The sequence below is a fragment of the Pseudorca crassidens genome, chromosome 3 (genome assembly GCF_039906515.1).
Source record: "Pseudorca crassidens isolate mPseCra1 chromosome 3, mPseCra1.hap1, whole genome shotgun sequence".
In the NCBI taxonomy this organism is placed as follows: Eukaryota; Metazoa; Chordata; class Mammalia; order Artiodactyla; family Delphinidae; genus Pseudorca; species Pseudorca crassidens.
The window spans coordinates 41,709,133-41,733,577 of record NC_090298.1 but is presented as its reverse complement, the minus strand read 5'-3'; the positions used below and the strand labels follow the sequence as shown (position 1 = coordinate 41,733,577).

At 38.0% G+C, this 24,445-nt stretch overlaps 1 protein-coding gene across 2 annotated transcripts in view; it reads left to right on the top strand.

Annotated features, from left to right (window-relative positions):
- The window catches only part of ARL15 (ADP ribosylation factor like GTPase 15), a 415,759-nt gene that overhangs the window by 175,995 nt on the left and 215,319 nt on the right, over nucleotides 1–24,445 (top strand). For both annotated transcript variants that reach the window (XM_067730670.1, XM_067730669.1), the window contains one exon: nucleotides 17,507–17,715. In XM_067730670.1, the coding sequence (XP_067586771.1) occupies nucleotides 17,507–17,715 (209 nt within the window). The remainder of the gene's footprint in view (nucleotides 1–17,506; nucleotides 17,716–24,445) is intronic.

Here is a 24,445-nt window from a genome sequence, read left to right as displayed (position 1 = left end):
AAAGATATTTTAAAACATTTAAAGTTTGTTTCTAATCACCTCCTGGAGCCATATTATTAGTTCTAAGCTTTCCAGTTAATTCTCTAGGACTTGTAGGTATGCAGTAATCATCTGCCAATAACGACTGTTTTGTCTCTTTTCTAGTGGTTGTTATGTCTTTTACATCAGCTTTCTGCCCTATTTTATTGGCTACAACTTTAAGAGCAATGCTACATAAGTCTGGTGATAGTGGAGCCACATTAATTTTTATATCCTCTGCACCTAATATAGTACTTGGCACATAAAAGTACTCAGAAAATGTTTGCTGGAGTACATTTCCTTACATTTAGCTGTCAAAGATCTTTAATTATAGTTAGCAAACTAAAAAACTGTGTGTATAAATAACAATAGTACAAAATAGAAAGCTACCTACACATGACATTAAAAACTACAGATAATAGGGGAGTTCCCTGGTGGCCTAGTGGTTAGGATTCTGGGATTTCACTGCTGTGGCCCAGGTTCAGTCCCTGGTCGGGGAACTGAGATCCCGCAAGCCACACTGCGTGGCCCACAAACAAACAAACAAACACTACAGATAATAAACTACTCTGGCTCTTCAGTGAGAAAAAGAAGATTATGTACAAATGCAGTAAAAGGAATGATTGTGGCACAGGTGGCATATAACACAGGACTTGTGGATGGATTATACTTGGAGATATGAAGATAGGGAGAAAGGAGATTCCCTGAAGAGGGACAGGTCATTAGCAGAGATGGTCACATTTGGAAGTATGATGGGTTTAAGGCAAAAAATGTGAGCAGGGCATTTTGGCTGCTGTACAATTCCCATAAACGGTGTGGAAGGATCCAAGGTTAGGAAGGTTAATGGGGTCAAACCACCAGGATCCTTGAATGGCAAGATAAACTGTTTTTCACCAGTGCTTCTCAAGGTATTTCACATCACCAGAGACATGGAAAATGATAATACTTCTATGGTATATTGGGATAAACAGAAACTGTGTACTGATAGAGGTGATGACAAGAAATGGGGGATTATGCCCCAAGCCTCACTAGACACCCCAATGGCTATAATGTTTCAGCACACCTCTCGTCCTTCTGAGGGACACCCATGTTAGGAAGGAGGTAGGATTTTATGAAGGCATATTTTCTCTCTCATTTCAATTTAAAGATGTTTTGAGCTTTATGCCAAGCAAGACACCTCCCTACCACACACATAGACTCTTTGTTACATGTACCACGTATGTTTCCAGTTCCCTGTTCAAGTATCAAGAGTCCCATTTATTTACTTTTCTGTCAAAACTATGGCTTTTAATTGTAAGAAGAGAGGACAATCTACCCCTGTCCCAGGTTCCTTAATTTCCTACCCAGATTGTGGTTTACCAAAGATCAATTCTCAATTTCTTGGTGTGTGTATCATTACACTTGTTTTATCCGACTTGCTTTTGATTTTGTGATCCTTTTGAAGAATAATTATATCTCAGTACTAATGCAGCTGAATTTTGACATGAAATTCTTTCAAGATTACCTGTGCTTCCCCCAAGAAGTAAACATACCACCTCTGACAATTCTTTCAGGAAACTAGTATATGGCTCTGAAATAATAATTAATCAAACTGTTAGACATCCAGTCTGAAAGAGCTACTGTAGAATGTAAACAAAATTACCTTAACAGATGATTTTTCTTTAGAAAGGACTTCCCTTGATTAAAGAAACAAGTTTAAAATACACAGTACCGTAATTTGATTTGCCTTTTTTTCCCCTTTAATTGCTGTTGATCTCATCTTCTCTTTTTTCTTTTTTAATTTCGTAATTTCTTGATTTAGTCTCTTTTGTAACTATTTCTCTTTGCTACTGTCCACGTGCCTGTCTCTGGTGGATTCTATCTCTCCTCCGTCTCCCACATAATGATTTACTGCTTCTAATATGCTTTGAGCAGGGAGCCAAGAAACTAAGTGTGATCACATTTCTTTTCTAGGCAAGATTTTTGTGTGGACCTGAGGGACCTTTTAGAGTGTTAAGCATGTGAGCGTTAAGATGTTAATTTGAGGACATTTCTGTTGGCTGCCCCATGGCTCCTAGTTTTTAGTTGTGTTCTGGATGGTTGAGGCATCTGTAAATGTTTAAATATACTGTACAAGCAGTCATATGTCTTGAGACTGCAAGGAGGGGCTTTGCTTTGTTTTTAGTGCAGTGATAATGACACTGGAAATAAAATTATTTTATTTACAACTCACTGAAAAGAAATTTAACTTTCCAATTTTTATTACTGCTTAACAATCAGAAGAGTAAATATGCTCTTATGGGAAATACACATGTTGCTAAGAAGTAGGTTAAAGCCTAAATAACATAGTGCCATAAAGATATTATCAACTCAGTGACCTGTTGGATTATGAGCTCATGAGTCAGGCAGGGGCCGTGTCCAGCTAGTTCACCACTGTATTCCCATTGTCCCGTGTTGATTCTGGTGCACGGAAGTCACTCAGTAAATATTTGATAGTTGATTGAGTGAATGAGCAGTATAAATCAGACGACTATTTTTAATTCAGCAGACATGAATTGAGTGAAGATTATATGCCTGTTCCAGTGCTAGATCACTGAAATATCCGGAAGAACTGGTCTCAAAACGTTAAGTACAGAGAGGTATCAGCACAGAGCAGTCATAAAAAATTGAACACGTTAAATACACAAGCATTGTTACAAGTGTCCTAACATCAAGGGGATATACAGGTTGCTCTAGGATCACAAAGGATGGAGAAAGCAATTTTGTTAAAATGAAATTAAAGAAGCCCTCACAATGAGATGATGTTTGGGTTTAGACTTGAAATATGCATTGGGTTTTTCTAGGTATGCCATAGGTGGAGCAGAGGAAAAACAGCCAGAGGAAAAACGCCTGGTGGCGTTTCAAAGCGTCCAAGAGCTTGGCAATTACACTGGGATGGGGATGGGGGATAAATGTGGGTGATTGATGATTGATTATTAGGAATAAGGGGTAAGGCGTTAAGAATGACTCTTCAGATTCTTAGTTTGGCTGGCTGCCAGTCCCCAAACAGGGAATCCAGGAGACTGGTTTGGAAAAGAATGCATGGTAAGAATGAGTTCATTGGGAGACAATTTGAGTTTAAAATACCTGGGAAACATCTAGAAGGGAATATATGATAGACTGTAAGAAATAAGGGTATTGGTGCTTAGGAGAAAATTAGATGAGAGCAGTTGAACTGATGGTTTTCAGGGTATTAGAGGTAGCTGAAACTATGTGACTGAAGATGTTCTGAAGAAGGATGTGGAAAGTGAGAAGAAAGAATTCTGGGGAGTTTCATTTCCTTGTCTGGGTAGTATGGTGCAGCACAGCACATGGCAAGCCATAAGCTTTCAGAGCAGTTGCTGGTATTGGTGTTATTTTTAAATCTTGCCTGTGAAAGAAGCATTTTGAGAATGTAGTAGATGCTGTTTACTAAAGCAATAATGACTTGCAAGTAAGACCTAAGGTAAGTTTTTCCCCTTTAGTTCATTAGTCCACATTTTGGAATTTTCTGCCTGGCTACAAATTCATTTTTAACTTCACATGAGTTACCTATTACTGTGTAGCAGTTTACTATAACTTAGAGACTTTTAAAAAACCACACTTTTTCCTCAATAAGTTAAACTTAAGATTATCATATGACCCAGCAATTCCACTCCTAGGTGTATACTAAAGGAACTGAAAACAGGTGTTCAAACAAAAACTTGTACATCAGTATTCATAGCAGCTCTGTTCACAGTAGCTAGAAGTTAGGAACCGCCAAAATATCCAACAGCAGATGAATGGGTAAGCGGAATGTGGTGTATCAATATAATGGAATATTAGCCATGAAAGGATCCTCTTCTAAGCTAGAGTTTTTGTTTGCAGATTTCAATTCCTGGGGCATGTGGTTAGTCTGAGGGCGTTGGTTCCTGGCCAAAGGATGTCCTCAGTTCCTTGTCACATGGGCCTCTCCAACATGGCAGTTTGTTTCACTGAAGTGTCCAAACCAAGAAGGCTAATCTGCTATTAAGACAGAAACTATAATCTTTTGTATCCTAATCATGGAGGTGACATCCTATCATCTCTGCCACATTCTGTAACCTAGAAGTGAAGCACTAGACCAGCCCATACTCCAAGAGCGGAGATTACACAAAGGTGACGATACCAGAAGGTGGGGATCTTGCAGGCCGTCTTGGAGCCTGCCTGCCACAAATGTTAGGGGGTTACCCTTAATGTTTCTGTGAGGCTTTGGCTGTTTATGTAGGGACAACCGTATGCTGTTCCTGATAGAACCCTCTTCACGTAAATCCAAACATCATGTATTGAGTATCTATGACTTCATTATGGCAAGTATAAAGAAAGAGAAAATGTGGTGTCTGGCTTTATGGCAATGTAAAACATGGGTCATTTCTCTTAATGCTTCCTATTGTCGTACAGAAATAGTTGCTTAGACATTCATTATTTACAAGGATGCATGACCTTAGATTGATTTGTGTGCTAAGAGACTGTGTTCGTGCATGTGTATGTGTGCCTATTTGATGAAATGACCTGATTCTTGAGGTTTATAGCAAGACCATTATTTTTCTAATTAAGGGAGAGAGAAATCTTGAAGGATACAAACCAAAGAATCAAGGTGGAAGGGGTACTATGTTTTTCTTTCCTAAGTTTAAAAAAAAAAGGCTGAGCCATTTTCTTATAGGAGACATTATTCAGAATAGCAACAAATCTATGATAAATGTGTTGAAAACATTTTTTTTAAGGACCTTGATCCTGTGTCAGATCGGCATACTATTATGCATGTCTACCCTTTAATTGTTTTCACTTATCTCGAATAAGAAGGGCATGAAAGGAGTGATGTGTCCTCATTAGTCAGCTATGAATATAAGTCCCAAGCTAATGTCAGAGCTTTAAGAAAATTCAGCATGGTGGGACTGTACTGGATACCTAAGAAATATTTCTTTTCATGTAGTCTGTTCTCTGTCCTCAGGCAAATATAGTCTTTAACTATCCCCATCTAAATAAAACAGTAGTAGGCTTAGGATCGTTTAAATTGCACTGTCTCTTTTCTTTCGAGTGTGTTCTTCATGGGAAACTATTTAGAAGTGAAATGCTTGACCTCAGGCAATGTTTCAAACTCCTTTGTCTTCTCTTTGGCTAGTGCACTAATTCCTAATCTTTTTATGCTGTGACACTATTTTGTGTAACCCTCTGTTCCCATACACGCTTACATTTTAAAAGTTAATTAAAATTAATTTCATTTTGAGAGCTCCACTTGCCTCTCGAGATAATTGGAGACATCCCACAGCATGAAAGACAGAAGGTTGGCAATTACTGATTTAGTAATATAGTTACATGTGAAGAAATCTGTTTAATAGTATATATGACGTGGTAGGCTAGTCTTGTTTTAATATATAGTAATTGTTACTATATTTTAAACTATTAAAATATGAGACTGCTTATATTCACATCTATGGGCAAATAACCCACATATTCATTCTTTCATCCACTTATTAATTGACTTAATCAACAAATCTTGAGCACCTGCCTGGTGTCAGAGTCTGCCCAGACCCCTGGAGGCACAGTGGTGAACCTGCCTAGCGAGGAAGAGCTTGGGGATTTTTAGCAAAGTTGATTTGTAGAGCTATGTACATAGTACCTTGTGAAAATGGTGTCTTTTCGTAAAAGCAATGGAAAAACTGTGAGAAAGTGGGTTATAAACAGTTGTGAGAATGCCTGAGGAAAAGAGCCCATTTTGTGCTGAGATTTGTTTGCCTTTTTCCTATTCATAATCCAACTACATTTTATTTAAAAGGAGTCCTGTTCAGAGTAAAAGACAGAGAGAGCACTTGCCTACCAATGGCAGCCCCTCCCTTAACTCCTACATACTTCCTGAGCTCTCACAAGTGTAGCTACATGAGCCACTGGAAGTATCACTGGGGTGCAGCGATATGTGATCATCTATGCCTTTATAGCAAAAGGGAGGGACATGTACAGGGTAGTAATAGCTTTCTGTGTGTGTGTGTGTGCGAGTGTGTGTGTATTCCATACATCAGCCTTGTAGACAACATCAACTCTCACACACGAGCTCACTTTGTATTAGTGATTAATTTGGGGTTTTTCATATAAAATATATGAAAGTGTCACCTTAATGTTAAGTTGATTAATCACACTGTTGTGCTGAAAATGTAACTGAAGGAATGTGCACTTTCATGTGAACAGGAGAAACCTCTTTTTTTGGTGTTGGGGAGAAGAAATCTGGACAGCCATAGGGGAGGAAGAAATTGAGGAATATAAAGTACTAGGGGCTGCAGGAGGGGTCGGATATAGAATAAAGTTACTAGAAAAGAGGAAAGTACCACCCCCAATAAAAACTTGGTTTATTTTTATAAAATTGGGTATATTGGAAATTGCAGAGGAATCTATTATCCTTCTTTGGCTGTTTCTTTCAGCACTTTTACTACCAGATCTTAGAACTCAGGTTAGTTCCGTAGTCCAATAAGTTATAGGCTTAAGTGGTGGCCAAATAATAATAGTAACAATAATAAGAATATAATAGTTAACACTTCGTGAACATTTGGAACATTCCAAGCACTATGTCAAATAAGTTATCTCATTTAATCTCTAGAATCCCATGAGGTACCTAAGTATTATTTTCTCCCTTTCATTGAAAGGGAAACCCAGGCTTAGAACAATTAAGCTGATTATCCAAGGTCACTATGATGACATGTGGCAGAACTGGATTTCGAACCCAGTGACTTCAGAGTCCATGCTGTTTGTCATTCTACTGTCGTATTCTCTATCAGAGCTGGCCTGCCTGTCAGGACTGACCCCAACACCAGTGCATTGCCTTGTTTTCAAGGAAAATTGTGTACCAAAAATGTGAAAAAATTGGGACCTTCTGAAAGTTTTGGAACATATCTGATCCCTAAGATGACAGCTGTCCATATTTATTTATGATTTGTAAAGTACATTGATTTGTCCAATTACATAATTAAAATTATAATGTACAGATCTTCCTCGATTTACGATGGGGTTATGTCCCAATATACCCATTGTAAATTGAAAATAATTTTGTCAAAAATGTGTTTAATACACCTACCAAACAGCACGGCTAAGCCTAGCTTATCTTAAATGTGCTTAGAACACATACGTTAGCCTGCAGTTGGGCAAAATCATCCAACAGAAAGCCTATTTTATAATAAAGAATGGAACATCTCATGTAACTTATTGAATACTGTACTGAAAGTGAAAAGCAGAATGCTTATCTGGGTACAGAATGGTTGTAAGTGTATCAGGTGTTTACCCTCGTGATCACGTGGCTGACTGTTAGCCAAGGCTCATTACTGCCGCCCAGCATCAAGAAGAAAGTATCATAGGGCATGTCACCAGCCCAGGAACAGATGAAAATTAAAAATTAAGGTATGGACAAAGCGAGAGAGAGGCATGGACATATATACACTACCAAACGTAAGGTAGATAGCTAGTGGGAAGCAGCCGCATAGCACAGGGGGATCAGCTCGGTGGTTTGTGACCGCCTAGAGGGGTGGGATAGGGAGGGTGGGAGGGAGGGAGACGCAAGAGGGAAGAGGTATGGGAACATATGTATATGTATAACTGATTCACTTTGTTATAAAGCATAAACTAACACACCATTGTAAAGCAATTATACTCCAACAAAGATGGAAAAAAAAAATTAAGGTATGATTTCTACTGAATGTATATCACTGTCGCAACATTGTAAAGTTGAAAAAGTGTAAGCTTAACCATAGTAAGTTGAGGACCATCCGCATGTTAGCTTTTGTACATTATTAAACACTGCCCAGAAAGTCTAGACTGTTCCCTTGCCATTCACTATTTTATGCTTAAGCCTAAACATGGATCTTGGCTATATTTCTGGAATCAATAGGGTAACAACTAATAGAACCAACGGAATAGTCCACAAAGAAAACTTCATTGTCCCTTTGGTAAGCATTTCCATTAAGAATGACAGAGAGTGTCAGGAAAGGGTAGATGTGGGTGGGATCAAATAAGTATTGTAGACCAGGCAGAATTCTCTTAAGGTTTTATTACATGAGTAGGTTTTATAGTATTTATTACATGAGTAGGTTATATAGTAATAACTTGTTTGGGGTCAAATTAATCACAGAGAAGTTACCTTTAGAGTGAGAAACTGATATCTATCTTTGAGTGCCAAGGCTTATAATCTGTTACTCTAATTATTCTTTATTGTTATATAGGATGAGCCATTAGATAGTTTTAAGCTTTTTTCTGTGGGCTGTGAATTTGTGTTAATCTGGAACCTCATGTTATCTCTGTCAATTTTGTCATATAGTTGATAAGTTAAAGTCTGCAATAAAAAGAAATATTGCTAAGGGAGAAATGGCAAGCTGTGCTAGAATGCAATAGCATTTCCACAGTATTAAAAGATCTTATTTCACCCTGAGTATGTAACAAACATCTTCCACTTCAGCCAGAAAATTCCTATTTGGCTTTCCCCAGTTGGTTGCTTTGGTCAATGGCAATTTCAACAAAATCGTTCCCATTACTAGCTTTTCTACTCCAGCCACCAGAGTTTCCAGAATACTACAAATGTGCTTTACTTTTTGTGTTATGCCAATAGCTCAGGAATTTGCTGTTTTCTATTTGGAGCCATGCAAATCGTGATCACCCTGGGGGTTGTGGATCTTCTAGGGAGTCAGCCCTTGGCTTTTACAGGAGCACAGAAGGGAATATTTTCCCAGAGCTCTTCTCACAGTGCTTTCTTTCCATGCTTTCAGTTTCTCATGGCTGCTGGTTCTGGTGGGCACCAGGACAGGGCAAGGGATCACAAATAGGATAGGATCAAAAAGGATCACACTGAGCATAGGGTAATGCTCTTACTTTGTAGTACGGGGCTTAGCACACGCTGCATCATGGATGCACATTTCCAGACACCAAAACAGAACTTTGAGAAAGGCTAAGCAATAAGTAGAGTGAAGTTTTGTTGTGTATGTGTTTTTTTAAAAAGTTTTTAATATCAGACGTTGGCTGAGAAATTTCTTGCAGAACTGGGTATGTGCCATAAGCATAAAAATTACGTGCTAATAACTGTAAACCAACAAACTACCACCATCAACCAAAAAGATAAATTATTTCTGTATCATGGAGTGATTTTTTAGGTAAATTCTACATTCTGCATTTGAGAAATCTGACTAAATGTTTTATAAAAGGTTACTCAGTTCATTTAAAACATACTGATTGAGTGCCCAGTATGTGTAAGACTTCATGTCGGATTCATTCAAAGTATGGAGTTAACGAGACACATAAATGCGCAAAACTCCCGTATGGCTCTTTCAGTCTAACTAGGAAGATGAAATACGCATTCAGCTAACAATGAATGCCGCAGGGTGGGAAGGTTATGAACAGAAACAAGAGAAGCTACCTAAAACTTTCAGAGAAGTTACTTCCAGGTGGAAGATCACATAAGGCTTGGTGGAATAGGTGATGTTTGATCTGGCCCTTGAAGGGCATCTAGCAATTTAAATGAACAAGAGCTGAGGGGAGAACTGACATGGTTAGAAACTCCAGGCGGAGGGGATAACACAATCAAGGTGAAGGTGAAAAGCCTGAATCTGGTCCAGGAGAGCAAAAGTTGCATTTGTGGAGTGTACAGGAGTGTAATGGAGAAATGAGGTAGGAATGGCCAGTTGGAGCTACATCGTGGAGAACTGTAAAAGCTAAATCAAGGAGTTGGGGAATTGCAAGTTACAGGCATTAAATATTTTTGAGCGGAATGATGGTATAATCTGAGCTACTTTTCTGGACCAGTATTAGTAATTTCATTGGATCACTGCCAGGACAGAAGTGAGAAGACCAGTTAGAATGCCATTCTGATGATCCAGACAGAAAGTCATGAGAGTGTGAACCAGAGTGAGAACATAGGAGCAGGGCAGCTATCGGATAGCAGGCATAATAGTCCTCAAGTACAGTTGTTAGGACTTGACTTTGAAGGTAATGATGTAAAACTGTGTTTAGAGTAATACAGACAGGCATGCAGGATGCTTGTTGAGGATAAGGAGAAAAGAGGGCAGTTGGTGTATCAGCTTGTGTAGCGTTTAGAACTTTGTTTTGCCAAAGGTAAGCTGAGGACAACCTGCCTCAAAATCTCCTGGGCTGCTCACCTTATGAGAATCTTTCTAAGCGTGGAAGCATGTGACCACTGGGTTAGAATTCCAACACAATGAGACCAAGGGGATTAGTATGACTCCTATATGGACCTCTTAATTTTGAGATTATGCTCCCAGCTCCGGCTGGCCTATCTTTGGACAGGAGACAGTCAGGGGAGAGTAAAGATAATTCAGCGTAACATCTTTATTTCTGTTGGAAAACAGCTTTGAATTTATGCCAAATTTTAGTAGGTCTTAAAGAGACCATTAAGTTTCTTTTGCATATTAAAGATAATTAGTATCTACAATTCTTAAAACTTCTGTGGGATCTCAGGTCCTTTATTCTCTTAAATTATTGAGACCTCAGAGGGTTTTTGTTTATGTAGCTTATATGTATGTGTCAATATTGATATAGATCAGTATTTGCCATGTTAGGAATTAAAGCTGATAAATTTTTTAAAAATTCTTCAATTCCTTTAAAAGTAACAATAAACCCATTACACATCAGTATTAAAAAAATGTTTTAATGTAAATTAACAGTTTCCAAAACAAACAAAAATATTTGAGAACAGTGGCAAATCTCCTTAACGTCTGGCTTAGTAGAAGAGGACCGGACTCTCATAGCAGCTTCTACATTTAGTCTGTTGCTATGTGTTATTTGGGTTGGAGTGAAAAAATTCTAGCCTCACACAGATAAATTCAAAAAGGAAGATGTATCTTAATAGCCTGTTCGGATGATTGCTGATCGTCTTCTTTCATACAACACTGGAATTCTTTAACAAGTGGTAGTTTTTAAAGGTCATTTGCGATGTGGAATCTGAAAACCACATCCCTGCACTTTTTGTATTCAGTTACGTAACATCCAATGATCAGTCTTGTGCTTCGAGTGTGTTTTTTTTTTAATCTATGCATAGTTTTGTACCATAATGCATTGTCATTTGGGAAATATTGATTCATTAAGTTAGGTAGATCTTCCAAATGTTGAAACATTTTATAATACATATCTATTAATATCATCACCAATCTCATCATTGAGAAGCTGTCAAGATCTCAGTGATGCAAACATTTTCCCCAAATTCTAGTTTTGGCTTGAAAACAAATTTTACCACTGACAACAAATATTTTCAGTTGTTTTCCTTGAAGTTACAGGCTTATGTAATCATTTTTGAGAAAATGTCTATCAAATACTCAAGACTGAATATAATCATAGTTTGTCAGTTGAAATTTCAAGTAAAAATGGGATTCCAGCAAAATAAAAACGACTAGTTTAGCTCACAACTCAGTTGCACCAATGCTTAACCTCCAAACAACCATGTGCTTTGGTGTGTAGCAAAAATGCTTTTTGACTGCTTCTCATTTAGTTTTTTTAAAAAAACATGTTTAAGAGTTAATTTGATAAAACTTTTTACTGCTTTATTAAGTTCATTCTTAGGTGAAACTTGCTCCCCGCCCTGGCAAATACATGGTGGTCAAGGATACAGTGACTACTAGTTTGAAGCCAGCACTTCTGATCATGTTAGGTTACCCGCAAATTTATTCACCTTTGTTTTGCACCATTAGCAAAAATGTCAGTGCGGTGAAAATAGCAAATAATGTCTTATTCTAATTATAAAAACAGTGTTGATTCCTGGGTCTCCAGAAAGAGTCTTGAAGAACACTCTTTGAGAATGGCTACTTCTTCTGCCCGAAAGTATATGGATAATTACATAAACCAAGTCTTGGATATTTATTTACACATAATAACGATTGTATTTTTTGTGTGTGTGTGTTTTCTGCTCATGAGCCAACAGCTAGTCACATGGCCTAAATTGACATTTATATGCTATTTTGGGGGGTAGCTGAGGGAGGCTTTGTTGGTGTCCCCCATAACCCCATTTCCATGAGCACCAGACTGACTTTCAACAACTTAAACCTCTTGGAATTCTTCGTCTGGGAGTGTTCTCTGGCTGCTGAGTGCCTTGGGCAAAACCAAGTAAATTTAAATAAAATTAAAAATTCAGTTCCACTGACCACATTTCAAGCGCTCAATTGCCACGTGTGGCTAGTGGCTACCATGTTGGAAAGCATAGATGTAGAATTTTTTTGTTTTTTTCCATCACAAAAGGTCAGTAGGACATCACTGGTCTAGAGATCAGATTTTCCATGGGGGAAACTTGGAGCAACTATTTTATTGTTGTAGCTGACTCCTGCATATTCCTGGTTTGTTTGTTTGTTTTTTAGCTCATTGGGTCCACCTTTCAAAGAGCAGCTCTTTTAATGAACTTATTCATAGCATATTAATTTACCATGAGGGAACTAAGCATCTTTTTGGCTGCAAATAACAAAATAGTCTTCTACAATTGGCTTGAATAATTGGCATGTACTGTGCTCACAGAATGAGTTCTTGTAATACAGAACTGGGGATAAGTTCTGCTGCTCAGCACTGTTCTCAAGGACCCAGGTTCTTTCTGTCTTTCTATTCTGATGTCCTCAATATGTTGGTATGTCTCCTTTAAGGTTGCTAGGAGGCTAACACTTTTCAAAGCATCACCTGATCACCTAATGAAATCTAAACAGTAGAAGAAATAGACGTCTCTCTTTGGGCATCTATCTTTTTAATGAGGGGCAAAATCTTTTCCAAAAGCTCACAGCAGACTTTTGTCAAGTCCTGTTTCGCCAGAACTGAATCAGATGTCCATGCTGCAAGAGACAGAGGCTGGGAATACCAGTACCTGGCATTTTTAACCTCCATAATGGTAGACTGGCTCTGCTGGTAAAGAATGTAAGCTTTATGAAGACTGAAAGTTTGGTCTTGTTTTGTTTACTTCTGTGTCCCAGCACCTAAGACGATGCCTGGTGCTCAGTAGATATCCATTAGAGGAATGAATTAATGAATTAACAAGTACGTGGTGTGCCATAGAAATGAACCTGCCCAGTGAGGACATTATGCTCCTGTCTTCTATCACTGCTCCTGTTGTGGTACCTTGAACCAGGCTATCCTAATTGATTGGCTCTCAGAATGAACTCTTAGATTCCCAAGACTTCCTTACAACCCTCAGTAAGGAGATCTCAGATCTTGGGTAATGAGGACATTGGACAGCACCTTCCACCCAAGCTCTCTACTGTTTAGACCACCCCTTTGATTTTTAATCTAAATGAACAAAGTATAGATCAGGTTTGAGTTTGGTATTTATCGTTTTTATATAACAATTGTAATTTCAGGGACACAGAGCACACAATTGCCAGTCATTAGAATAAGAGCAGGCTCAGACTACTGTTAGATGTGCTGTCCTGTGTGTGTTACCCTGTGTGGATTTGGTTTGTAGGTTAGGAATGCTGGGATGTGGGCAATCAAACAGGTGTTCCGAATTTCCCCAGTTAGGCTCACTTCTCAAAGCACCTGGCAGCTGGGTGGATGACACATCCATTTCTCATTTGAAGTTGGTGAGTGAACTTAAGGCCCACTCAGCTGGACTGAACAGCTGTATCCCACCACCACCACCCTGTTCCTGGTTTCCTCGGCCCTGATCTGGGTTGAGGCTGCTACTCACTAACGCTGTTGTGTGGGAGGCTGAACTGAAACTTACAATTCCAAGCTCACTGCTTGTGATGAAAGTCAGAAATGCTAAGATTGGGCAGATGACTGGGTAGCAGGAGATTAAAGAAAAGGGTCTTTGCAATATTAATAACATTCATATATTATGTCATATACAGAGCATTTTAAAAAGTTATGGTATTTGGGTTTGTTTCATCCACCAACACAGTCCTGGGACTGTCATTTCATCTCACTGGGTTCCTTATGGGCTCCTAAATGTGACAGGTGAAAATAGTTTCTTGTTGAAAGATGACTTCACAAGTTGGATTTCCAGTATGTCCCACATATTTCCAGTGAACAAGTTCCATTAAATCATGCATCTAGTATTCTTCTCCTATACTTCACTCCCTGGATACCCTCCAATGCTATGGCCATGTTTTTTTCCTCTCATACATTTGCAGACCTCATTGTAATCAGCATTACTTTACAGGCTTTGAGGGTTTGAGCTGAGAAGAATAATGGCTTTCTAAATACTTCTTGTTGGTCCTAGCTCAGTGACTTGTATAGAATAGACAGTAATACTATTCATTGAATTAATTGGTTGGGAAATGTTCTTGGATAGGTTCCCACTCTAAGCATTAATATATATAAGCACTTAGGTACCTTTTATTCTAACAGGTTCCCTTTTTCCCCCTCTTGGCTTATGTGGTAGTAGAGTTCTTTATTTAGCTTTGTCACCTTTCTGGTCAATGATCCTTGTATTTCAATCACAGTAGACCTAAATATATTCCTAGTTGCTTAGCCTTGGACACATTATGTAATTGTTTTGTGTCTTGATTTCCTTATTGATAAAATGAGAGTGATAAAAGTACCTACCTCATAAGACTGTCATGGGCCAGTGACTTAATACATGTAAACACTTAGCACAACCAACATTTATTTCAGAACTGGAGTTGGTCAACCTCAACTGCTGGTTGGCTATAGATACAGAAGTTTGGCGAAATCAGTGAAAGCATTCTGTGAGCACTAATGAGGTCTATAGAATTTATGATAAAGCATGTTGCATCTATTCTTATTATGTGAAAATTGTGTGCTACACGTCCTTTATGTAGGTCAAATGTATAAAAAGCTTGTGTATGGATACATGTGCGCACAGCATTTTTGTTATTTTAAACATTTACCACCAGGTAACACTGTCCCTACTTTTGTTCTTCAAGCTTATGGATGTTTCTCTCCCATATGGATAATGTCTGGATGTAGCCTGTAGCAGATGTTGTTGGTACCCTACCCAGATCTCCTTTACTGGGCCAGTGCATCCATCTCCCAGCTGCTGCGGGTATTGGCTGCTAATGACTCACACCTGTACCCTTCTCCAGAGGCCTGCCCTTGGCTGACAGTAATTGCCTCAACCAAGTATGTTGGGGAGATTATGAGATCATGCCCCAGCCCCCTCTCCTGTTCCCCAGGGGTGGCTCAGAGCCAATGACTGTTCAGGGGTGTAACAGCCCAGCCCCCTTGCCTTTTGGATGGGGCAAATTCCGTGGTTCAGTCCACATTCTAGAACTGCTCATTGGATCAGACTGAGGCTAGATTTCTGAAACCATATCTTCGTGGAGCTCCTTCCCCCATTCTGGCTTGCTTCTTTCACTCTTGTTTCTCCTGACAGCACTCTGTCTATACTCAGGTGTTTAAGAAATGCCGTCTCAGGCTCTGCATGTAGGGTACCTGACCTAATGTTGCTAATTTCAGTGCCCCTATTGTTTTCTTAGTTCCACCATCACTTATGCAACTAATTCCCTATATTAAATAATCCCTGGCATAAATTTCCTCTCTTTGTTTTGTTTTCTTGGTTGGACCCTGCCTGATAGGCATTAACCCCGCTCATATCCCCTGTCTTTACATATTTTCGGTTGCTCAACATCAAATGCCCTTGTTCTTATTATGTCCCTGGTTATTTCTCATAGTATTTTGATGAATACCCCAGATTTTAGCGTCTCAAAATAAGTTTCAAAGCCTGAGTCAATTACAGCTTCCTCTTAGGATTGTTGTAAGAATTGTATGAGCTATTTTTTTTTTTGAAAATACTTAGCTCTGTGCCTGGAATGTAGAAGTTCTTAATAAATGGTAGTTGTTTGGTTTATATTACTCTTGTAAGAGACTTGCCCAGTCTGGATAAGATGTCTCATCCCTTGTTCCCAGAGAACCCTAATAAGTTCCTTTATCACAGTGCTTTATTACTCTTTATTATAATCTTTGTTTTTTATTCTATTTCTCCCAGAAAAAACATGAGCTTCTCAGTGTCATCTAGTGGTATATTGGCTCTCCAGGGGAAGAAAAGACCTGACAGATAGCTTTTGCTGATTTTTCTTGGTGAAAAATACTCCTACCCTGTCCATTTTCAAGCTACCAAAATGATGTCACTGAACAGTGTTGGGAAGAGACACACAATTGGCACACCAACTCCAGTCTCTACTCTGAATCCCTAACACTCAGCACAGTATATCCACCACAGGAGCTAGATGTTCAAGAGATGCCTAAAATATAGTTATTGAGTGGCCAGAACTTGATTATATGCCCTAAATTGGTGAAATTCCTTGATATCTAATTTTTGTTATGTAACCAATAACTTGTATTGGTTATATAAGTTCCCCCCCCCCCCCCGCAATACACACATATGCACAAAAATTGCCCATGCTATTCATGAATCAGAGAAAAGGAAGTATTCATCATGATGTGATGGGAAATACCCATGCCCTCCCTGGGCAAGTTGCCTACTAACTCAGACACAGATCTCAAGTTTGTGATTTGCTGTACACATGAATGGAGCTTAGTCACTTCACCTCTCTTGGCCCCAGTTTCCTCAGAGTTGGAAGCCTAATTAGTGTATAATTTCATTTCCTCCTTCCCTCATTTTCCTCATTCCTGTATCAAACTTTGAGTTGTACATTATGCTAGATATTGGAAATATGACAAGGAATAAGACTTGGCCCTGGCTGAAGAGCATCTCAGTATCTTTTTCTATGAACATCCCATCAGACTGAGGCCATGAGGTGTGCTCATTGCCAAATGGTGTTATGCAGATGTACCAAAGGCCAAGATTGCACATCATTACAGACTTTAGCACTTTGACACATAAAGGTATTGTGCTAATAGTTTTAACTTTCTGGATAAATTAAACAAGGCTGGCCTGATCAGTGTAAGCAGTTCTCAGAAAATGTCAACAAGATAATGTTAATGGTATGGAGAGAACCCTTGGTGAACAGCTTGGTTATTCTGCTCCCTGAGTTAGGCTCAAACTCAGTCTGTAGAGAGGGTAGTTTTTTCAGGACTATTAAGCAAAATCTGAAAACATTCTTTTGTGTTTAAGTCTAAGAAGTACTTATCCTGATTCTTTCTTCCATATTTTGATAAGAAAGGCATGAAGAATGACTCTTAAACTTTAGTGTTCTCCTTCAAGGCCATATCCACCCATTGGCTCTAATGCCTTTGTTCTCATCATCTGTGATCTCCGCACTTAATTTTTTTGTTGTTGTTTTGTTTTGTTTTTGCGGTAGGCGGGCCTCTCACTGTTGTGGCCTCTCTCCTTGTGGAGCACAGGCTCCGGATGCGCAGGCTCAGCGGCCATGGCTCACGGGCCCAGCCGCTCCGCGGCATGTGGGATCTTCCCGGACCAGGGCACAAACCCGTGTCCCCTGCATCGGCAGGCGGACTCTCAACCACTGCGCCACCAGGGAAGCCCCACACTTAATTTTTAAAGCCGCATTGGTTTCCAATAGGAAATTACTGTTGGGAACTTTTTTCAGTTGCTGAAAGCTGTTTTTAAAAAGAGAATTTGTTTTGTTTTTGACAGGGGCTGATAATATCCGGAAATACTGGAGCCGCTACTACCAAGGATCTCAAGGGGTAATATTTGTATTAGACAGTGCCTCTTCAGAAGATGATTTAGAGACTGCTAGAAATGAACTGCACTCAGCTCTTCAGCACCCACAGTTATGCACTTTACCGTTTTTAATATTGGCCAATCATCAAGACAAGCCAGCCGCTCGATCAGTACAAGAGGTATGTCTCATTAAGGCAACAGCTCTTTGTCTGTCTTGTTTGTTGACTTTTGCTGCCATGTTGGAGTCTGAAAAGATTCCTGTAATTGGAGAGATGCTGGTTATACTGTTTTGCAACATGAAACCTAAGTTTTTTTAGAAAACAGAAAGCCTATATCAATCTGATAAAAATTATTATTCACACCCATAACCCCACTTGGAGACCATAGATTTTTTTTTTTTAACTGTTTAGCAAAAGTTAAAGGATTTCTAGGAATATATTTCTCATCTATTTTAAAGGGCTAAAGGCCTGGTCATTTAACTTTTTTTTTTTTAACCTCGACAGCTTACTTAGTTCATTCTTCTTTTCAAGGAATGCGTCGTGCGTGTTACCATGCATCACTTGCCCTCAAATGTCGTGTTCTTGTCTCTCTGAAATGCTCACTGTGGACGAGAAGCAATGGGTCCTATTCTGTAATCAGCCAGGCTGAAAAGTGATGTCTTATCTTGCAAGTTCCATGCCAGCAAATACCTTTTAGTATGGACCCATTCTTTATCTTCCATATTTAATTTCATTTCTTAGCTTGTATCTTTCCTATAAAAGCATGAGACTAATTCTGGGCAGATAATCAGTGTCTCAGCAGAGTTTCTGATTCATGGTACTAAAGTAATAAGATATGTGAATAGCTTTCAAAACTTAAATTATAGTGAATGTTAACCTTAAGAATAGTGAAATCAAAACTTTTGATGTATTCCTTTACACCTGTAACTTTCAGGATATGTTCCATTACTTCCCCCACGCACCCCCCCTTCACAAATTGTGTGCTTCTTTTTTTTTTTTTTTACATCTTTATTGGAGTATAATTGCTTTACAATGGTGTGTTAGTTTCTGCTTTATAACAAAGTGAATCAGTTATACATATACATATGTTCCCATATCTCTTCCCTCTTGCGTCTCCCTCCCTCCCACCCTCCCTATCCCACCCCTCTAGGTAGTCACAGAGCACCAAGCTGATCTCCCTGTGCTATGCGACTTCTTCCCATTAGCTATCTACCTTACGTTTGGTAGTGACAAAGTTGTGACAAAGCAAGAGAGAGTCATGGATATATATACACTACCAAAAGTAAGGTAGATAGCTTGTGTGCTTCTTTTAGTGACTTTGGAATAATAGAAACCACATTGCCCTTTAGTCTGAAAATGGCTGAGGAGCCCAGGACATAACATGTTCTAACTCCAGACTCTCTCCCACTTTGTGTGGGACCCATGGGCAAATAGCTTTGTCCCTGTGCCTGTCTTCTCACCTGTAAAATGGGAATAATGTGATTTTTTTTAAATGAGGAGTGAGTGGGATTAATTTGAAGTGTAGGAGGTACTGTATCTAGAGAATTGTCATTTATTTTAGAAAAGTAGTAAAGAAGGCAAGGATTTCTTATTAAATAGAGCTTTAGAGCTTATGTGTATATTTCGTTGCCTCACTCAGAATTAAGTAGTTAGCACCTTTTTCCTTTGTAGATTTTGTGAAATACCTTATGGATAACATTAAGTGATTAAGATAAAGAGAGTAATACAAATCTATTTAGACAGTCATCAATGTGCAGATCTTCAGCGTTGTAATTGGGTGCCTTCCTGATCTCTTCTTAAGACCTCAGGTACATCTTTTAACTTCTTAGCACCAGTTTTTCTGTCTGTAAAGTGGATATAATAGTGTATAATGATGGGTAGTTATGAATGTTAGATTAGTTTATGTTTATAAGGTGTTTTGCTGAAAATGCATTAGTATTCTGAGATTCATTGTGGAAAATATAATTTTTTTTTTTTTGCTTTTTAATTTAAGAAACTTTTTATATGTTTCCATAGACATCAAAAAAAGAAACTAATGTGTTCTTTAAACCTAATATACGACCCATGGTAATCCTCCGTAGGAATTAAAGACTGCTACATTGAGTAAAGGAAGCTTTTAACAATTGATTGCTTTGGAGTGTGCCATGTGGGTGTTGGCTGGCTGTCTCTCCTAGGAAAAGGGCAACTATCTTTTTGTGATTCATCTTTTAGTAAGAAGAAGTTGTGAATGTAGAGTAATCATAGATACACTTTGAAAATTATTCTAAACTTGTATATACTGGAACATTTGTGACTTTGACTTTTCCTTTTTACTCATATCCATTTTAAATGAACTTTCCTCAAAATTTTGACTTGTGATGGAATTTGCAAATACCATTTTGAGGACTGCTCTATGTAAAGCATTTTCCCTATGATTATATAAACACGTACTAGGCCAGGTGCATGTTAACATTTTAGACTGCCCTAATTGAAACCATGAACAAATTCCGTTGTAGATCTTGAACTTATCGAAACATAATGAAGTACTTAAACTTACTTTGGATTTGGGAGAGAAAGAAATGGAAGCTTCCTATTTTCCCCATTCCTTGAACAGCAGAGGTTTCTCAGTGTAGTTATTATGATGCTTTGCTGCAGTACTCCTAGGAATGTTTATACCTTATTGTTAGCCTAAAAATGGAATCTTAAACTTTTTTAAAATAGTAACCTCAGAATGGTTGGGAGTAGGCACGAGTAGAAGAGGAGATAGAAGATTGAGAAGTGAGCAAAGTTACGTGTTACTTGAAATATGTTGAGAAGTCGTCATCTGTTTATTACTTTCTTTCCTGATCCTAAAGGTATTATTACGTGCTGTGCGCTGCTCTGTTGCTTATAAACATTTTTATTCATTTGTACCTGCTCATTTGTGTACACTTTGTGGAATTTCCAAATACTAAAAAGATGGTGTTTTACTCTGCAGAATACCTGTGAATTGTAGGTAAAATTCTGTTCTTTCAGAATCAGGGAAAATGCATTCAGTTTACCAAGAAGCACAGAACAATTCTTTGATGCAGTTAAGAAAAGACGAGGCATAGAGGCTTGTTGATTCTTCCCCTCCTCCCATTGAAATTATTACATTTTGTGCTTAATGCATTATGCAGAAATTTTGCAATTATTTATCCTGTCACTGGAGTAAAACTTTAAGAATTCATTTATCATTTAATGAGGATATCAGGTTACCACTGAGCTTAGAAGCTGGTAGGAGCCGGTGAAATCCAAAGGAGAAAGCTGAATTATCACTTGGATTCCAACAGAGGATGAAAATCATCAGGAAGTTACGTATTTAGTTCCCTCCTCTATGATGTGAGTTTTGCTAGGTTTGTGTTGAGAAGTAAGTTAAGATAGGAACAATGGTTAAAATTGCTATGTAACCCACTGACAGAGGGCAACATGCCCAATTATTTTGTTGCCCTTTTAGAAAGCAAGTGGAGTCTTGTGCATTGCATAGTTTCCCTTTCTGTGATATACCTACCTGGCAATGACCTGTGTTTAACTTACCAGAATTTTAAGATTTTATGCCTTGAGACTCAATAGTAGAAACATGTTTTTTTTAACAAATAAGCTTTTTTTTTTTTTTTTGTAATAACAGAACACTGGGAAAAAGAACACCCTTTACATACTGTCTGAAAGCCAAGCAGTTCTTGCAACAGATGTTTGTTGTATTCACTTTAGGGAGGTGTAGTTACCACAGTTTTCCAGAATTTACTCATATCAACTATTTTCCTCTGTAGAAAACATAATATGAAAATCTATAATTATGTCAAGTGACCCACTTGATTCATTAGGGAAAATTCTGGTCTAATATAAATGATAAAGCTTTCTAAAACGAGAATCCTCTTAAGGGTAAATAGATTGGTTTTTTATTTGTATTGAATTGTAATTGTATCTAATTTGTTTTACAGCTCCCATAGGAGAGCATACTTCAGTTCTGAAGTTATTTAATAGATCAGGAGGATTTTATGAGAAGTTAAGTTGATAGAGTAGCCAATAAAAGTAATCCTGTTTTCCCTCGACACAGTTGCTGATTGCGATTCTTTTACCTCCTAGCTTTTTCAAATCTTATTCTCATTTTATTGGGCATTACCATGTCTTAGAAAATAACACATTTTGTCAACATGAAAGAAATAGTTTATCCTTTCAGCAATCTAATCTGATTTGATATTCATTCATCTCCTTAATCCAAAAGTATTTAACTTTTTCAGAAATAATACATCAAAAATATTGAGTTAACTTGAATATTTTATATTAAAGCCAATATTAAGGAATATGAAAGCTAACACAACATTGTAAATCAACTGTACTTCAATTTAAAAAATGTAAAAAAGGATGAAAACTGTGAAACAGAATTTTGAAGTAGAATTATAAGGTCAGATGACACTATTTGGTTCCATGGCTCATTCATTGTAGCATAGGAAAATCCAGCTTGTAAATTAGGATGTCAGCATTAAAGTTGAGATTTGTAATCAGGCATTTCTCAGTTGTTGCTCAATTGTAATTTAGTTCGTTATTGTGATGTACGTAGAATTGGTGTTCTATTTGAGAAGAATAGAAGAGTATTTGTATTTCTGTCATGATATAAACATTACTTTTTTAGACCATGTTTTGTTTTGATTATCAATATTCATGTTTTTTGAATAGTACTTTCAGTATTCACCATGTCATGAATAGTTTATCTAGTTCTCACTTCTTAGTCTAGACATTTTCTGGAAGAGAGTGCTAATATATGTTTTATGTTGTTTAACTAGTACATTTAAATACAATTACTTCTTGTTTATAGATAATTATTTCTACGTCGTGTACTTTTCCCCTTTCCTACAAAGGGCCAGAGAGAGTTTTGCAAGATTGAAATTTTTGGACACTGTTTGTCTGTAAATAATCCACTAGTTTAAAATTTCTATATTTACACTGCTTGACAGGAGAGCTGTTCTTTTCTGGTAGTTCTATGAAGTAATGAATATCATCTCTGATTTTACATGACAAATCTTTTATTAGAAGTGCAAAGCAGTGTTTAAATCACATAAAATCTCAGCGTAATTTAATATTACTTTCTGTATATGGAGAGAAATGAGTGTGTTTGTGCGCGTGTGTGGTATAGTCATTGTAAAGTGTCGTATAGTTTAAATCTTAAGAGTCTTCCAAATATCTTGACCTGCTTCTTGGCAGCATTTTAGAATACTGATTCGATTTCAGTATTGAAATAGGTATGAACAGTGTACATACCCATTGTGTGAGCAGTTTGAAAACTCCCTTATAGGATGTACACTTATCCTAAAGTGATATAAGAGATACAACTTATTTTTTGTCCATTCCTTACAGATGTACTCCATTCTGTTACAGTTTAATCTTGGGGAAACAATGAGAGCGTTTGGAAGTTAGTTTTCCATTGAATGACTCAGTGATCTCTTGAAACTGTTTACTCACTTGCAAGAGAAGCTGAAATCGCAATCATTTCAGTAGTTAATTACAAAAGTGTCATTATTATAGAGCAACTTTTAGAGACTACTTGAAACAGCCAGAATATTTTATTTATTGTAATTAAAAAAATAAATTTATTTATTTACTTATTTGTTTGTTTGTTTATTTATTTATGGCTGCGTTGGGTCTTCGTTGCTACGTGCTGGCTCTCTCTAGTTGAGGTGAGCGGAGGCTACTCTTCGTTGTGGTGCGTGGGCTTCTCATTGCAGTGGCATCTCTTGTTGCGGAGCATGGGCTCTAGGTGCGTGGGCTTCAGTAGTTGTGGCACGTGAGCTCAGTAGTTGTGGCTCGTGGGCCCTAGAGTACGGGCTCGATAGTTGTGGTACACGGGCTTAGTTGCTCTGCGGCATGTGGGATCTTCCTGGACCAGGGCTCGAACCCATGTCTCCTGCATTGGCAGGCAGATTCTTAACCACTGTGCCACCAAGAAATCCCTTTTTGTATTTTGATGTGTTTTTTCTTTTTATATGCATTCCTTGAAAAAAAATTAATTTGCATATTTGATTTCATTGATTCTAAATCTAGTCATCTTGATCTCACCATTCTAGGGAGCCCTGTATACCTGTGTTTCTTGCATCCACCAGGCAATATGATGAGAATATGCCCTGCCCACTGAAAACTAAAGAAATTCCCATTAACAAATATGTTACATAAGAAAGGTCCCTTCTATCAAGAAAATTGTTTAGGTGGGATAACAAAGTAATACATTTGAAAATATAAAGTGTATATGCAAAACGAATTCATTATGTTCTTTTATAAAACCCCCATTTCTTTCCACTTTCTTCCTTTATTCAGTCACATGCATATCTTCATTTTCTGTAAAGCTGGCAAGTTTTGGAACTTCTTCCAATTCTTCCTTTCCTCCTCCAGACAGTTTAGTGTCCAGCTCTCTCACCTGTAGTACTTTTCAGAATTCCCTGGTTGCTTACATTCCCACATCTCCTCCCTTCCTCCCTTCCTTCCTATCCCCCAACACAGACCAGAAAGAACAGACTTCCTTTCTGTTTTTCACAATACCCATATTAAAAATCAGTGTTATCTTCTAATTCCTGCTAGAAGCAAATGAAACACCACAGATTTAACAGGTTAATGTGCTTGAGAATTGAATTCCCTTTTCTTTTCTCTGTCATTTCATCTACTCACTATTCCTGTTGCCGTAGGAAAACCACCTAAAGCTTATGTTTCGCAACAAGTTTTCCTGGATACCAATGACTGAGATAGATGCCCTCCTTGTGACTTCCCAAGGCATCCTGGTCTTATCCTAATCATAAAGATTAGAATTAATTGCCTATTAACTTTTCTGTCTACCCTTCAAGATTGCAAGCTACTTGCCGGACAGGAGTTCTTGTTGGTTTATGTCTCTGTGCTCACTATATGTTGTTTGAATGAGCACTACCTC